The sequence below is a fragment of the Diachasmimorpha longicaudata genome, chromosome 19 (assembly GCF_034640455.1).
Source record: "Diachasmimorpha longicaudata isolate KC_UGA_2023 chromosome 19, iyDiaLong2, whole genome shotgun sequence".
NCBI classification, from domain to species: domain Eukaryota; kingdom Metazoa; phylum Arthropoda; class Insecta; order Hymenoptera; family Braconidae; genus Diachasmimorpha; species Diachasmimorpha longicaudata.
Genome location: NC_087243.1, coordinates 3514488 through 3531351, shown reverse-complemented (window position 1 = coordinate 3531351; position 16864 = coordinate 3514488). Strand labels below are relative to the sequence as shown.

Genomic DNA, 16864 nt, shown 5'->3' with positions numbered 1-16864 from the left:
CGACGGAAGATCTGTTTGCGAGGCCATTAGGGATCAGTTTGGATCGTAAATTCATTGATATATTTACTGTGTAAACAGACAAGTACAAACCGCGCGTATCTTTGCAGCTCCCTTTCCCACTTGAATTTGGAAAAAAAATCTTTTCTCTGGACCGTACACTGTTAAACATGTTGCAAAATTTGAATAACTCAGGCATTTCAATTTTCAACGCTAGCATGACAATTAAAGAGGACATTCAATTGAATTTTCCCAATTTTCAAGTATTTTCATTCTCCTAAGAACCTCAGAAATCATATCATCGGCTATATTTATGTGCAAAAAAAGCTATTATCTCCTTGTTTACACTCCCATCAGCTTGGGTTGTCGTGCCATTGTTTTTTTAATTTCCACTTTATTTCAAACCCTTGGCCCTTAAGTCCGGCCTCATCGCCCCGTTACGGGTTTGGGTATAAATAAGCGGGTGGTTGTGTTAGCAAAATGGTACGTATACCACTCACAGTGGGGGGCTAACTCGCCAGGAATGCAAAATAGAAGCATCGATTTACGTCAAGCCTCATATTTTAAATGCTACCCAAACGTGATCCATGGTGTTTTATTATTTTATACATTTGATAATTTTGCAGACAGTCTCGCATCAAAACGAAAATTCGTTTAGTTTCATTTTCAACACTCCTCATTTTTTATTACATTTGGCTATGCTGATTACATGGTAAAATCTTATTTGAACGTTTTTTTTTCTCGTATAAATATTATTGAATATTTTCGTGGACTCTGTGGACTTGTATATCCGTAAATATGTGATTTTTTTTACATCGCTCCAAGCTACTTCAGAAGATACGAAATTTCCAGAGATTTTCCCCGAGACGAGCTCAAGTAGACCCTCGGGACAAATTCGCACTTACGACGGACAGTTTCTCTCAGTGGGTAAATCCACAACCTAGCCCTCTGGGCCCTTTTTCTTTTCATCTCTCTCTCTCTTCTTTCCCATCACTCTGTCCCACTAATTTCACCACGACTTACTGCACGTCTGGTTTCCACCCCTCGGGCCAATTGATGTTCTCCTACTAGACAAACATTCTTAACAACTTCTCTGACAGTTTTAAATTTATGAAATTCTCTAGTCAATCTTTTCCATAGTTGGAGAAAAAATCAATAAAGTGAGTGAACATAAGATGATGAGAAATATTGCTCCGGCGTGTGCGTCCAAGAAACTAGTATATTTATTATCCAAGTTATACTCGGCTTCTGGGCACCTGCGTTTATGTAGGATATGGTAACGCTGGTTTTAGTTTAGTTTAGTTAGCAAGCTCAGTGGCCAAGCATTTGTCACGCCTATTACAATTCTTGTCGACTTCACTGCTGTTAATTGAGCAAGAAATTCTACTCTCCAATAAAAAATAGAAAAATTGGAAATCTAACTTTGAAAAATTACAAGATAAGGGCAAATCTTCTCATATTTTTTCAACTCACAGGTATTATTTTGCCTTGCCAGTAATTACCGCCTCCCACCTTTCTCACGGCCGACAATTGGTTTGTTGTTGAGCATAATGAAAGATATAAATTTCACCAGAGTTGACCTCCTGTGCGGTCCTCGTATCTGACATTTATGCGCCAAGACAATAGTGGTTGCCAATACATTCTACGCGACAATCTGTCAAGGGGTGAATAAAGAAGGGTTAAACATATAGTTAGCCTAATGACATTATACATCAAGCATCGATCCCAACGTTTTGTACATTTTTCCATCGACCAGACGGAAAATTCATATTTTCGAAAGTGCATAGACATATATTACATATAAAAAATTATATGTATATATTAGAGATATATATTGCCGTTTTTTTCATCTCTTATCGTTCATTTTCCCTTCATATGATAGGGGGAAACTCCAAGCTCAAGGATTATGAAAAAGAAGGGTTAATGAGAATGATGGAGGTGAAATGTTGAAGCTATGCGCGCTTGTCCAGCCCACTGCGCCTTGTTAATGAGAGTTTAAAATCTGCGAGTAAACGTCGAATAAATCATTCCCAGGAAGAAGAAATGGAAGTTAAAATACAGTTATATAATGTTTTTACTTTATACAAAAAACATTAGCCACCAGAAAAACTTTGCCATTTTACAAAATTCGGATGTAATGGAAAAAGTTGGAATATTCGAATGAAACTAAAATATGATGAACATTTCCACCAATCTATCGCGAGATACCAGAATGTCGCGAATGTATGATATCCATTGGTTCTATACTGTTGTCCAAAATGCAGGCAATCGACAAAACGAAATAAAAAAATTTTAAAAAATGACGAGAAGCATATCAACCCACTATTTTCAACAGTGGACGCCCACTTGGCACAACTGCTATGACACGCGAGTGACTAACGAGGCATTTATATCACGATGCGCTGAAAACGGTGATAGTATTGTTACGGTCCACTAACGAGAGTTGCACGATCGATACTCCATACGTGAAACTTCTTGAATCATTCACAAACACAGTCAGATATTGGAAACATCAATTGTTCAAATTTTATGTATTTTTTTCTAGAGAAGTACAATGTTACAGAAAAACTTTCCAAATTATTATATATTGAAAAATGCAACTTTTTTTTCACGTACAGCAATTTACAAATTAGATTCTATCCAATTTTACTTCTGATTGGCCATTTTTTATTTTTTTCTCTGTGTAAAAAAAAAGAAACATATATAAATACAATGCCAGTAACCGATAAAATAATTTTCACGTTAATTTGCATTTCGACAAACAGTGTTTTCATAAAACCCCGAGTGCTCGAAGAATTGCAATCAATCACCGGATGGGCCAATAAATGGAGAGGGGAGAATTTCATCTCTCTCTTCACGTTTTTTTCGTTAATTACATATACGTAGACGTTGAGTGTACGCAACGGGAGAATATTACATTGTGGCCCCCCAGCTGATCAAATATTAAACTTAATGAAATGGCATTACGAATCAAATTTAAATCTCCAGCGAGTTGCACAGGGCATAATGAGAATGCGGCTTAATTCAGATTTACGTTAGCGTCGAAACATTCTCGCGCCTCGTCGCTGTTGACGACTGAGTAACCGTGCCATCCCTTTCCCTTTGTGCAAAAAAAAAAAACCCCCTTTCAAATAAAGGTAGTTGTGATGAGTGTGCATGTGTGAGTAGAACACGCTGTTAGCCGAACGATTTTAATTCCTATAAATCCCGTAAGCTTCTAACGCGATTTCATGCCTGCGAATTTTACACGTGTCTCGCGGTGACACCGTTAAACATGTAAATTTCTGATGTCTCTTAAAAAATTTTAACCTTCCCAAATACATTTTATGTTTAGGGTTTACGGATGCAATATAATAAATATTGTAATATCGTTGAGTAAATGGACTTTGTCACCGAGAATTTATTCGATGCATATATATTAGTGAGCGCTATCGGCACTGATAGAGTTGGTAACAAGATCAATTAACAGTTCTCCCTCTTACGACAGCCGTCCCTAAATCGAGCCAGCTTGGCCCTTTGCCTTTGTCTACGGCATGGCTCTCACCTATTCTTCGTCTCTTGCCTTTTCAACAGGAGATGTGTCGTGTAATCCGTTTAAGGTACCACCCACTGCCGAGTGCCTCGGAGACGCTCAACTCGACGATATAGAAGCCGTATGCATGATGTGAACGTATGGTGAGCATGAGTGCCTCTGGTGGATGGAGACGAGTGCCAAAAATCTGTCACTTTAATTAAATATCAAAAATATCGAGGAAAGGTTGCATAAGCCTGTCGAATCGAAAATGAGGGATAAGTGCCGATCATAAGACCGAGGGAAATCGCTTCACCTTCACCACCTGGTGCTGAGATATATCGTGAAGATGGCTTATACTCTTATAACACAGGTGTTCCTCATACGCATAACCCGAAGGTGCATGTTATATTTTGTTTTTTTTTTTTACCCAACTCGTGTTACCGACATCAAATCATCCACCTACGTCTTGCTAACTTCCGTTCCAGCGCCAATGTAGATAGGACATGGAAATAAGCCCCCACGAGGTTCTGCAATGCTGCATTAATAATCCGTATCTATACATGCGGCCGAGGTTGAGGTCAGATATTTTATTCTCTCTTCTCATTTTTATAGAGGAGAACAGGCAGAATATTAACTTGATTAAAAATTGAGCTCCAACGTGAACATAATTTTCAATCCCAATTAATCATAGTAATCAATACAATGGTTGAAGAGATTAAAGGCGTTGTAAGAATGAATCGAGTTTTCATACATAAAAGTGTCACGATGAATGAGAATTTTATCAGTGGGGTTGCGATAAACCCAAACAGGGATGAGAAAAAGAGAACTGCTAAAGCTGTAACGACAAGAGAGAAAATAAAAATCCTCCTCGTATATCCGCGCATAACCCAAGAAATGCCAAGTGTTATGTCTCAAGTCCTCCCACTTGTTTACCGATAGCGAGACAATATGTAAATTCATTGAGAATTGGAATTTGTTAACTGGTTGATTTTTCATTTTTATTATACCTGTCTTTTTTAGGATATATATCTGGAGAATTTCTCTAGTTTCTTTCGCTATAATGGAAAATGATAAAAGCTGAGGCAGCATCACCTGTCGATTATTACAAACGCGTCATGAATAAAATCAGCAGGAGCGAAAGAGGATTTAAAAAAAAAAAGTGCGAAGAAAGATGAGATGAAAAATTGTCTGCCACTGTCGATCCGTCATTGCTGAGATGAATCGGTCTTATAAAAACAGTAATCTTATGGAGAGGATCGAAAAATATACCCTGGGGCAATACAGCGGCGTATTGGCTAATAACAGGAGGTCAGGGAATTGGCGATTTTACCAAAAAGTTTATACAAATAATCGTTGATCGCTCACCGAGTTAATAGCTTGATCTTTATTGAGATATCTCATTTTTGATTCATTTATTTTTTATTCGATGATCGTTCCAAATTACTAAATACAAGCCCATGCACGGTCAATTATTTCAAATGAAATATGACAGGCTTCGTCTTAGAACGTACAAAAAAACTGATCATCCGTCTGATTTAAATCTTTCATTTCTACTGGCGAAGGGAATGCTCAGTTAGACTTAAATTGGCTAATAGAGAAAAAAGGGATCTGTGTGCGAGGTCAGTCGGCATGGCCCACTTGAAATGAATTCCCAAAGCAGGTAGATAGGCTTATCAAGAGTTCGATCGAAGCCACATTGGACTTTTCAAGATTACGTAATCGGAATAAATATTTAAAATGGTGCGTGTAGATGTAAAAATACTCATCTTTTTGTATTTGTTTTCAGTTTGCAATTGCAATCTTCATGCTAGGAAATGCCGTTTTAACGTCGAGCTGTACAAATTGTCTGGTCGAGTGAGCGGAGGCGTGTGCCTCCAGTGTCGACACTTTACCGCTGGAAGACACTGCCATTATTGCCGGGAGGGCTACTACAGAGATCCAACCAAACCGATCACCCACCGCAAGGCTTGTAAACGTGAGTAATGCCTCCTCCACTACTTCAAATCCCTGTTAAATTCAGGCTGTCATGTATAACCCTTGCAATGTTCGGATTCACATTGAAATCCATCCATCGTCTCTGGATGCAGAACCACGAGACCGCCCCAAGGAATTGTAGACTCGGACCGCAACAATCCAATACCCCAGTGCCCACAAATATCAATTCCCCATTTACATGCTTTCCTTTATTATTACTTTCGTGAAAAAAAAAAGAAAAAAAATCCTATTGACACAACTAATTGTGTCTCCCCGAGAGAAACACTAAATCTCTTCTGTCAACCCAGTTTCAAAGATGGTAAAACATCTGTTTGAACATTCGCATCATTATCTGATGTACCCTCATCGTTTCATAAAGCTCAGCGCGCATCATTTCACGGACATATACACATCAAAACACAGTTACCACTGCACAAAATACACAAGTGAAGCATGCATGTCAGTCCTCGGGGCATGTACTGTAATATTAGAAACTTTTTCCCTTGCCCCTGTCCCTTCATCTCATCTTGTGTTTGTCCTGTACGCGTGACCGTAAACCCTCGTGAACGAATCTCCATGAAACCCGCAAGTCTTCGTGTCTCTCTTGCGTCCCTTCACCTTTATATCTTCTTCCTTGTAACATTTTTTTCCGTTTACTTAAACCAGTTTGTCCCCAAAGGGCAAGGGTTACGTAAACAACAAACGAAACCCGCTCTCAATATTCCAGTCTCCGATTTATACATATATGTATATAATGAGACCTCTGTAAAGCCGGAAATTTTATGTCTTTACCTAAAATTGACTTTTCTGCAATAACAAATGAAACATTTTATAATCAGTTGATCAGTTGAAGTAGTATAAACAGTAATTTACACTGGACCACTCATGTGAATTCTTAAAAAAATAATGCAAAAACAGAGGTGTCATTTTCTCGGAGATTGTTGGAAAGATAAATAAAAGTAGGACTGTTCAAGTGTTACGAGACAGCTTAATTCTCTCAGTAAGGTGCTTGAACCCAACAAAACCATTGTACAAAGCTTTGTGACCCGTTTTCGCACACGTTAGCATATTCATTAGCCGCCACTTAGTTGGAGACCTGAAGCTACCGCGGAAAAGACAACTTGCTCGGCAGGATCAGCACTATTAGTCTCGCTCGAGTCGCATTTTTAACCCTCTCTCTCTTTCTTTCTGCGACTCCCTAAACTCCATTGCAATTGTGAAGGGTCTAGGTACGAAACTTGTCATGTAAATTTTTCACCAATCTCTAATTGCTTTTCCTTGACAGAAATATAGAAAATAGAGTGCGTGCATCATAGGTTTAGCTTCATTAACTCAAGTTTGCTTTTCTGTTTTAATCAGATTACACCAATTAGACCTGCTTTCGTTCAATACAGTAGAGATAGGAACGACGAAAGCCTTCAATCAGTCAATGAGACTCCAGTAAGAAGCTTATAAAGCACTGGAGTCCTGTATGTTTTCACTACTTTGTTTTGACATATATAAGTGGGTTGGGGGTAGAAGCGATTGGCACAGCGTAATAAAAAACAATATCTTGGGATTATTAAAGGCTCAAATTTAAATTATCTACACAAGGGGTACTTCATTGCTAGGACACAGACATCAGATAAAGAGGGAATCATTTCCAAAGAAAGGGAATAAAAAAAGTATAAAAAAAATACGTAAACAAAACAGTATACTCTCGACACAGGAAATGACTCTCCACTGGGGTCGAGTCCCTCAGTGCGAATAAATAACGTGACGAAAAATGTGCCCGAGGGAAAACCAAATAACAGACTCCCCGGCTGGGCCTCGGAAACAACCTCCCGCTTCTCTCCTCCTCTCACCCGCTATTCGTGGAGCATCAACCCAATAGGGGCATTTTTTTTTTTATCTTTCGCCTCTTTCGGTAGAAAATCGAGACTGGAATCTTTTCAATATCTTCGAGCACCGAAGTTACGCCAAGGGATACAGGAAACAGAGAGAAACCAATGGACGGAAGAATAAGACGAAAAAGGGCCAAAGAGTCAAGACCAATTACCACCAAGTATCGCACCGTGGGATGTATTCTTCTTTATTTTTATTCCACAATTTTTTTTCTTCTTTCCTTTTGCGTCAGTTTCTTTTTTCCCTGAATTCTCGCCTCGTCCTCCTACGTGATTTCCCCTCAGTTCTGCCGTTTCGCAGTCTCTTGATGCTTTGGGACGTGTGCCTGCTATTGCACAAAGCTCCCCTGCCTGGCTTTCGTTATCTCCCTCTCTCTTTATCTACTGTGGGACTTTGCTATTGGGAATCGAATTTGCGAGATACATCTAACTTCGTGTCTACCTTTTTCCCGAAAAGTTACCAACGCCAGCGTTGGTTGTACGTGGCGTGAATTCGATCGCTCGAATTCCCGATTCAGATGGACTACTTGCGGTGAATTATTTTTCCCTCAGACAATCTGGCGAGAATATTGACAGATAACTCATTCTAACATTTCATTGGCAAGTGAATGGCCTTTGAAAATTTCTTTTTTTTTTCTCAGCTCGAAGAATAGAAAAAAAAAAAATATATTGTAGAAAGGAGATAGCGGCTGACACTGGGGAAGGACCTCTCTCTGCTCGTTCCTCCTGTTATTCCGATGAATCGATTACCTCGGATCCTCGGCCACCATTTTTTCCCCCCTTTCCTAACCCGCAAGAAATTTATCACGCGGTCAAAAGGAGTCTTTTATACTGTGAATTTTTTTTTAATACGAATATACAGGAGAAAAAAGTTTCACCTCCAACAAATATGTTTGGCAATTCAAAAGCACGCGGTCCATACTTGTGAGGGAACAAAAGGAGGCGTGTCATCGATCATATTTAATTGAAACCTGACACCAAAACGTGGCGATACACGTCTATAAATCTCGAGAATCTAACTGAAAATATTCTCTACGTTAGAAAAATAAAGAAAAATAAGTATAACTATTTTTTATCGCCCCTGTCAATTATTCATTCTCTGTAATAATTTGCAAGCTTTTGATTTTTTATCCTACATGGTGTGAGTAATTCCTTCCCACATTCGAGAGGCATGAGAAAGCTCAGTTTGATAAATAGCTTGAGTCACAAGTGGAGGTAGACCCACCTCTTCTCGGCATTCGAAAATATTCAGGGAAAATAAATAAATAGATGAAGGAAAAAAGGAAGAGAAATGGAAGAAATCAACACAGACCAAGCTCTGAAATAAGATGAAACGTACGGAGCAGCGGGAGATCGATAGCTATCTCCTGGGTTTACATGCGTTTGAAGCGCCTGGAGTGGTTGCCCCAAGTGGTCAGACATACACTTTTGAGGTTACACGATACATCGCGTATATGTATACCTGACATTAATGATGTGCGTCTCGAGAGGTAATGAGACAGTCGGTTATTTATTTATTTTTTTTTTAATCGAGGAAAATGGCATTTGTATTGTTAATCTAGCTAGAAAATTAACAGGAAAAGTGAGGGAATTTTCGAAAAAGCTATTCCGTTGAAAAAAAAAGAATATTCTTCTCCCTCTGGTAAATCATTTTTTTAAGGGGGTTCTGGACATTATATAAAGTACTTATCTCTTTACTCAAACTCCCGGCAAAATGTGTTTTAATCTAAAAATCATAATTTCGATTAGTTGTACTCGATAAACGAGTAATGGAGGCAGGTAAGCGTGTAATGAGAGTAGCAAATGGCTGTATCTCAAATGAGATCGATCAACCGGTGTGGCACTCAATACGCACAGGGGGTATACACGATGAGGCATGTACATGAGAAGGCGTATTAACTGACCGAGGCGAAATATACATCTCGATTTCATTAATGCTCATCAATTCTATCTTCAACGTATTCCGAGGCAAGATATGCTCTTTCATTTTCTTCCCCATCGTCTCGCTATTCTCGTTTTCCTCAATATTTCTTTCTATTAATTTTCCGCCCGGCAGAATATTAATTAACTCGTTGATTGAGTTGCGCTCAATCAACTAATCCCACTGACTTTATTATTAATTAATAAAAGCACATATTGAAAGGTAAATTATTTATTTTCACAGTTGATGGATGTATTTCGAAAGGGTTGATATTGAGGTCGGGTCACCGGCACATGGAGACGCATTCGAGACTCTGGTGCTTTACAATCCAATACACGATTCAGCATAAAACCTCTCAACTCTACCCCTCACATTCACTCTTATTCTCCTGACACGATTTCATTGATCCACCCTCTTCGTTATTCACGTTAATTTTTCTTCGAGTTTCTTTTATTCTCACCATTTGTGCATCGTTACCATTTTATTTTTTGAAAAGCTCACTTGAAATAAATAATATCAACTAGTCTCAAGTTAAACGTGAATGAGTGTAAAACTTTATGAGAGCATTTACTACAACGATTGAACCAATTTCCTCGATAAATTCAATATCTAAATGATAAAATGAAAAATTGCACGCTTTCTCGAGTGCCAATTAGATGAAACGAAATTCCTCGGGGTTGTAAAGAAGACGAGGAGCCTTAAACTCACTTCTCTTGTAAAAATACGAGAGAATGACTGGGGGACTGCTGTTGGGATTTCGATGTATACCTTTGCGTGTATACAATGGACGTTATATATAAGTTGATAATGTATGCTATATACCTGGGACCTTGTCGAACGCCTACGGTTAACCGCAACCGACACTCTCAGCGTTTCCATTCTTTTTCCTTTTCTCCTCCCTCTGCTTCCTCTTCTTTAAACGTATATACCGATATACCAATGAGCCTGGTAGACTCCTCGCTGCCTTTTTTTCCTGCATTGACCACGGTAGCTCAGGATTCATGTGCTACAGGTGGGCAAACTTCGACGACTACAACGAGGACAAAAACCCGTTTCCATTTTTCCTCTTACGATTTTAAAAAAATTTTTATTTCAAATCTCTTTGCAGCTTTCTTTTTCAGTATATATGAGAGATTTTGTGTTAAAACAGAAAATCTCTTCTCATGCGCTAAGCGAGAATTCTTTTTCAATAAAATTTTTTCTCACTTTCTTTGCCATTGCGGGTGAAAAGGAAGCAATTTCTAGCGAGTCATGTGTAAACGCCGAACGTGTTCGAGTCATGAATACAAATTCAACGAGACGCCAAATCGTAGTTGATTAGGGTAGCACAGAAGGCGAGAAAAGGGAGGCGCGAGAATGGAATATCTTCCAACTTTATCAGAAATATTATGCGTGACGAGAATAAATCACCCTTGTGACAGTTTCTCCATTTATTAATTGGACATTATGATTTTTCCATCATAGCTGGTCCATTTGAACCTCCAATTTTAGTAAAGAATGAAAGAATTTTTCTCTCTGCAGATAATTGAATTTACATGTGTTAGAGAGAATAAAAAAAATTCAAACGGATATTGGCATTCTTGGCCTTCGTTTTGTTTCTGCAGTAGCAATATTAGAGTCTTTGGGACTTTATGAGGAAAAATTCATCGCATGGTCTCTGAGTCTTTTTCCAATATAATATCCCCATGGGCTTGCAATAAGATCGGGAAAAAATAGGGCTTTCTTTAGCTTCCTTCTTCCATGAGTTTTCCAAGAGATAATTTGTTTTCGTACGAATTGGTTTCATCCACTTCTTTTGTATCAATATAAGGACAATCGTGGTGATGAGGTGTGACCGGATATTAGGCCGGGAGTAGAATCTCAGGGGGAATGATCATCCTCAAGGCTGTATACGTGCTGAGGCATGTTTCTTATTGCCATTCCATCAAACAAATTAAATTAATACTCGCGAACGTGAGGGTTCATCATTGTTATTAAAGCTATTGCTATCCCATCCTGATGATGAAGATATTCTCAGTTATTATTCGATTGTTTAATCTTAACATTGTTTAATCTTGGTTTTATTTTTTATTTAGTCGGGAAACTGGAATAGAAATTCAGAGTTATTTCCACTGGGCGAGCCTGTGGCTTGCCACCAGAGGCCCACGGGAAATTTGAGAGGCGAACACAACTCATTCGTGAACATGAATGTCGTTGAATTGTTTTTGCGCTCGTGTTATTTACCCTCACTACAAAAATTGTATTAATTAGCTATTCCGGCCAAATGATATTGGGGGATAATCACTCATTTGTTGTGATTTGTTTCTGGCATTTTTCATGGAACGATAGAGTGAAAGTAAAACATGAATCCGGGAAAGTTTTGAATCTCCCTGGAGAATACCAGGTGAAAACGGTTCGAAACATAGTGGGAGTTTATCAAGCTCTATGTCCCTGGATACCCTTCACTCCAGAGGGAAATCAGCTTGATAATCCGATTAATATATTGCCCTGCATCGCTTTAAACCATTTAAATTCCTATACTAAATTTAAAATCTCTAAAAACTCCCTTTTCTGTACACGAAACTAACCGATATTATAACGAGAAAGATGGCGTGAAGTTTTGAAAGACACAACTCAGGGTGAATATTAGAGGTTTTAGAAAAAGGCTTTTGAAAAAAAATCTCTTCGCTTGTGCGTACGTTGGATCTTTTATGCGAGAGAGGAGTAGACTACTGAAAAGCGGTTAATTACAGTTATATCGAGCTTGATGCAAGCTTTCATCCACGGTGCCGAGTAAACCCCGACGAGAGAAATAGAGAAGAAAATGGAGAAGGCTATGATGATATGTTGCGATTTCATCATTCCAACTGTACATCTTGTACAATGTAGTGAGTGAGAGATAACCTATCCATTATTATTCGTTGAGGAATTCTCTTTTTTTTATTGATACAGGTGGATTTCTTTCTAGGGTACATGTCCGTTGAATCATTTTATAGTTGTTCTCATCGTCAATCTTCGGATTGTTCCAGCAACTCGATTTTCAGCCGACTTGGAAAAGTTTGTGGTAAAATATTGACTCCAGACAAACACAGGAGGAACACGTCGTACTCGTGGCAAGGGATTTATTAACATTGAGTCAACAAGACCCCTTGGTTGCCCTTGTGCACACCCAATGGGTCGATGATGGCTTCTCTTTTCCCTTTTCCCCATTATTCTGGGCAACGAGCGGGCATATTCCCAGGCCTGTCCTACCCGATTGTGCAACTTATTCTTCAGCAAACAGTAGAGTAATCAAGGAATCATTATCTCTTTTGAAAATTGATCATACACTCTTATCCTATTTCTACAAAAAAATCGAGAGTGTAGGGTGAAAAATAGAAATACATTTGCAGCCTTCAGGGGATGGTAAAGTGTAAATCGATTCGTAAATTCATAACGTCTCAATCTAGTCTGTGGTAATTTATTATATTGGCATGGCATAGTGCCACAAATATATGATGCGTATGCTTGAAATATACGAAACGCCGATGAAATGTACTCCTCTCCTTTCGTGTCGAGTTCAAGTTATATACCTATATGTATGTATATATGTATAACTCTCAACGACGTGTGTCTCGACGTATCAATCGTCCCACGCGCGTGCCAAAGGGATTGGGAATGGGGTACCCTAGGTTATATGCGTGCCACTCTTCTTTTTATTATTCCGCAACTCGAGGACCCCGGAGGATCGTAAGCGTCATTGTTCAAATACGAAAGCCTCCCATCGTGTAATCCGGAAGTGATTGACGCTATATGAATAAGCCTTTGTTTTGATAAATTACCCTAGAAATTGATGGTGTATGAGTAGAAATGTTGAGTGAGCATTACACGATACAGTCTTCCTTCCTTGAAACTTTTACATATTGTTTTTCATAATTTCTATTGATTTTTTTTTCTCCGTGAAATCAATTGGTTTTTTTTATTATCCCTTTAATATCTTTGGTAGCCAAGAGGGTGATGCGTGGGAGTTGTGCATGAAATAAATGATGAAGGCAAGGGAGAATGTATCCACCTCGACTCGTTTGGTTCATCTTGAGGTCTGAGGAAGATAAATGTGATAACGCGCTATTATACTCAGTATATCGGCTCCATGAGTATAAAACGCTATCTCATGCGCTTCAGCTACTACGCTATCCTGTACTCACACGTATCTTCACTACTAAACACATTTGCAAGGCGCAAAACAATCTTCTATTAAGCACTCGCTATTTTTCTCATCTTCTCCTTCACCGCAAATCGTGGATAATCCGTATAATGATTATTTAATGGATATAACTGAGAGCATTCATCAATCGATCAATTAGTCTCATCTAATTCGTTATTGATATCGCCTCAATTCCTATCCCCCTCCGTGTGTTGTGGTTGTCTATCATTGCCATTCACCCACCAGTTGTCCTCTTCATTTGCCCGTTATCTGGCCCACGCCTCTCCTCGACTGTTCACCTCTATAACGATGTGCTCGTTGATTGATTCCATAAATCATTGGCTAAAACCAACACAACCCACGCCACTTCATACTCACCAATTTGCACACAAGAGGTGATACGAAAATTCATCAATTTTCAAGTTAAAAAAATGGAGTTGCTATAAATTTATGAAAAATGATTGTTTCAGCTTGTGATTGTCATTTGATTGGTGCTTCCGGGAAAACATGTAACCAAAGTACAGGTCAGTGTCCCTGCAAGGACGGTGTAACAGGAACAACTTGCAATAGGTGCACACGGGGTTATCAGCAGAGCAGATCTCACATTGCACCCTGTGTCAGTGAGTATAAAACCTTTTTCATAATTATCTATTTATTTTTAAAATATCATCGAAAAATTCCACGAGGATGAACCTCCATATTCAAATAAATCGATGAAATACCCGTAATTGTGATATGCTCGAAGTGTTTGGTAAAAACCAACTGTACACCCATTATTTATGCCTCCCTTCTTTAGAAGGGCAACTTGACACATTGGCCAGCCCACAGGCGATAACTTATGCTCGACTTATCTCACTCTCACTCCACTCACATCCATAATCATCCCCACCAGCTCTCAGTGGGATATGTACCCACATCATCACGAGATTCCAGTCAAACATCCTCTCTCGGTCGGATTTTATTTTTCTTCATGCGGATAATGATCAGCAAAACTCGTCACGATAACTCGTAAAAATCCTTCACATTATGCCTCGATAATGTTGGCATGTCAAATGTCCACCACATCGGAACGTGTTTACAGAGTTGTGAATAAGTATCATTGGGCATTAAGGTTGCAACTAATTAATTTGAAAATTAGTCAGAGTTGTTGGAAATGTTCGGGTTGTTGTATTGTTAATTGCCCGATTTATTGGGCCGTTATTTTCAACTTTTGTTTTGATGGTTTTTCAGAAATTCCACAAGTGATTCACACCCAGGGAATCGCCGGGGAAGATAACGGAGAACACGATGATGATGATGATGATCATGGATATGCTGGCCGAACTGGTAAGTAAGTGAAGTGAGAATAAAATTCAGCAGCCGAATGCGCCGACAAGTTTTCGGTAAAAATACATTTACCCCCATTATCATAAGCATTACGCGATACAGCTCAAATTACAACTACAGAACAGGAGTGCCGTACAAGCAAGACCAAGGGCGTATTGTGCTTTTAGTTGTCTGCGGGGTGAATTCCATGACACGACTATAAAATCAGACATTAGTGAAGGAGGAATAAAGGGAGCGAGCGGACGATGCGATTTGGGGATTTTAGGTGAGAGAGAGAGAGAGAGAGAAGGCCTGCCGCCACACGGGGGCTAGCAATTGAAATTCGAGGGCGATATTAATTTAGCAAAGAGTCGGGCATAAAGGAAGAGCTAGTGAGCTAAAGTGAGTAAGAGAGAGAAGAAAGGATGATAAGGGGGGTGAAAAGGGAATGAGGGGATGAGAGAAACGCGTCTTGCCGCTCGGTCGCAGCCTCTCAGCCGCCCCCTAATGGCTTAATTAAAACCACCCTCGCGGAGCGCTACACGTTTATACCCTCGATATGGACTCCTTCCTTCCTTCCTCCCTTTCGTGGCACACGTAATTCGTTGTATTGCCATGTCCGTGTATATTTACACCCGACTGACCCCTTCCATATTATTTCCAAATATTGTGCATGTCCTTTTTAAACAACTTGAATAATATACATTCGAATTTAGGTATCGTTTCCCGCCATTTTATTACTTTTACCCAACCCGTCGTATTTTTTTTTTACTGCATCGCAGGAATAAAAATAAAATGAAGCAAAATGCATGCACCGTCACGGAATGCATCTATATGTTAATGCCCTCCGATGTGAAGGCGCGTTACGTCGCGTGTACGTTACACCCACGCGCATAACGTCCGGAGATAGAGCCACGCAGCATACACCGTGGAATGTTAAAAGGCAAATAGCTCATTACTATTCCACAACCTTGATCTATCTGACTTTATCACTTTGTGGGAAAATCAGACTGCGAGATGTTCAGCCTGCATCCGAGGTCCGAAAAAAAGGCCTTGAGGGCACCCAGGGGAACCTCCAACGCCAGGAAATTTCCCTCCTGGTCGCGTAGATGACCCGCCCCGCGAATTGATAGTACTGCAAAAAATATAAAGGGGTTATCCCTTCTATTTTTTGTGTAAAACTCACTCGCGTTACGGTTGAATTTCGGTCCTGGGACCGGTGGTTTCTCGCGTTTAAGGGTTTCCTGGTTGCCAGCAGGGTCCTACAACGCCAATAAATGCATGGAAAATTTGTTTTAGTGAAAAATAGAAGGCTAAGCATTTAAAGAAGAAGGGTGCATGCGCTCGGATAAACGCAAGGGTCCTTTCCGTGTCGGAAAACATATAACCATACTGACAATGTTTGCACACATTGTGCATCGATTGAGTTTCCACGCACGGTAACTGCGGTTTTAAGCTCATTGGCAGGATACTAGAGTTGTATGTACGAGTATATAGGAGGAGAGAGTGGAATCATTGAAGGGTGCATGTGGGCACCAAATTCAAGAGGGGTAGAGAAAGAGAATAGGGAAACCTGGAGGAAGCTCGTGTACAATGATCAACTGAAGCCAGTAAATCCTGCATGCGCGGCGAACCCACCAGATAATAATAACCCTAGCTAGCAATTTCGTGATGCTTGTTGCTTCACTGAATACAATTCAACACTTGTGTACGTCAATCAGTATTTGTCTGCACCTTCATTATTCAGAAGACTTATTAAGTACGTCAGTGTGGGGCTTATATATCCTCAATTTATTTTCCATCAATCATTCTTGAAAAATCGACTCGTTGATTGCGTCAAGTTTACTTGTTTTTTTTAACGAAATAATGAATATTAGATATTGCCACCAATGTCAGAAGTACCAGACAAGCAATATTATTCATTTTTCTCTGGCAACCTTCCAATAAACTTGTGCTGATGGTACTCACAGGAGCCTATCGATGCACATTCACTGTTCTCAACCACTTGGCTCCACCATCCGCCCAATCGATGTTCCTTTTTACACTCCTCTCTAAATGGAAATCGGTACATTTATGCATCCAATATCCAATATTATAACGTACCACAA

General features: G+C 39.5%; 2 protein-coding genes across 3 annotated transcripts in view; one reads left to right on the top strand and one right to left on the bottom strand.

The window, feature by feature from the left end:
- LOC135171393 (kinesin light chain) overlaps positions 1-16864 on the bottom strand; it is a 41435-nt gene that overhangs the window by 8535 nt on the left and 16036 nt on the right. The window contains exon 9 of one of the 2 annotated variants that reach the window (XM_064137908.1): positions 1625-1651. The exons of the other annotated variant lie outside the window; for it this stretch is intronic. Coding sequence (XP_063993978.1) covers positions 1640-1651 — 12 coding nt within the window. The 3' untranslated portion in view covers positions 1625-1639. Of the gene's footprint in view, positions 1-1624; positions 1652-16864 lie in introns of those variants that run through there. 2 annotated transcript variants of the gene reach the window in all.
- Positions 1-16864, top strand: part of LOC135171390 (netrin-1-like) — a 32972-nt gene that overhangs the window by 8395 nt on the left and 7713 nt on the right. The window contains exons 2-4 of the mRNA XM_064137884.1: positions 5298-5486; positions 13922-14071; positions 14682-14777. Coding sequence (XP_063993954.1) covers positions 5298-5486; positions 13922-14071; positions 14682-14777 — 435 coding nt within the window. The remainder of the gene's footprint in view (positions 1-5297; positions 5487-13921; positions 14072-14681; positions 14778-16864) is intronic.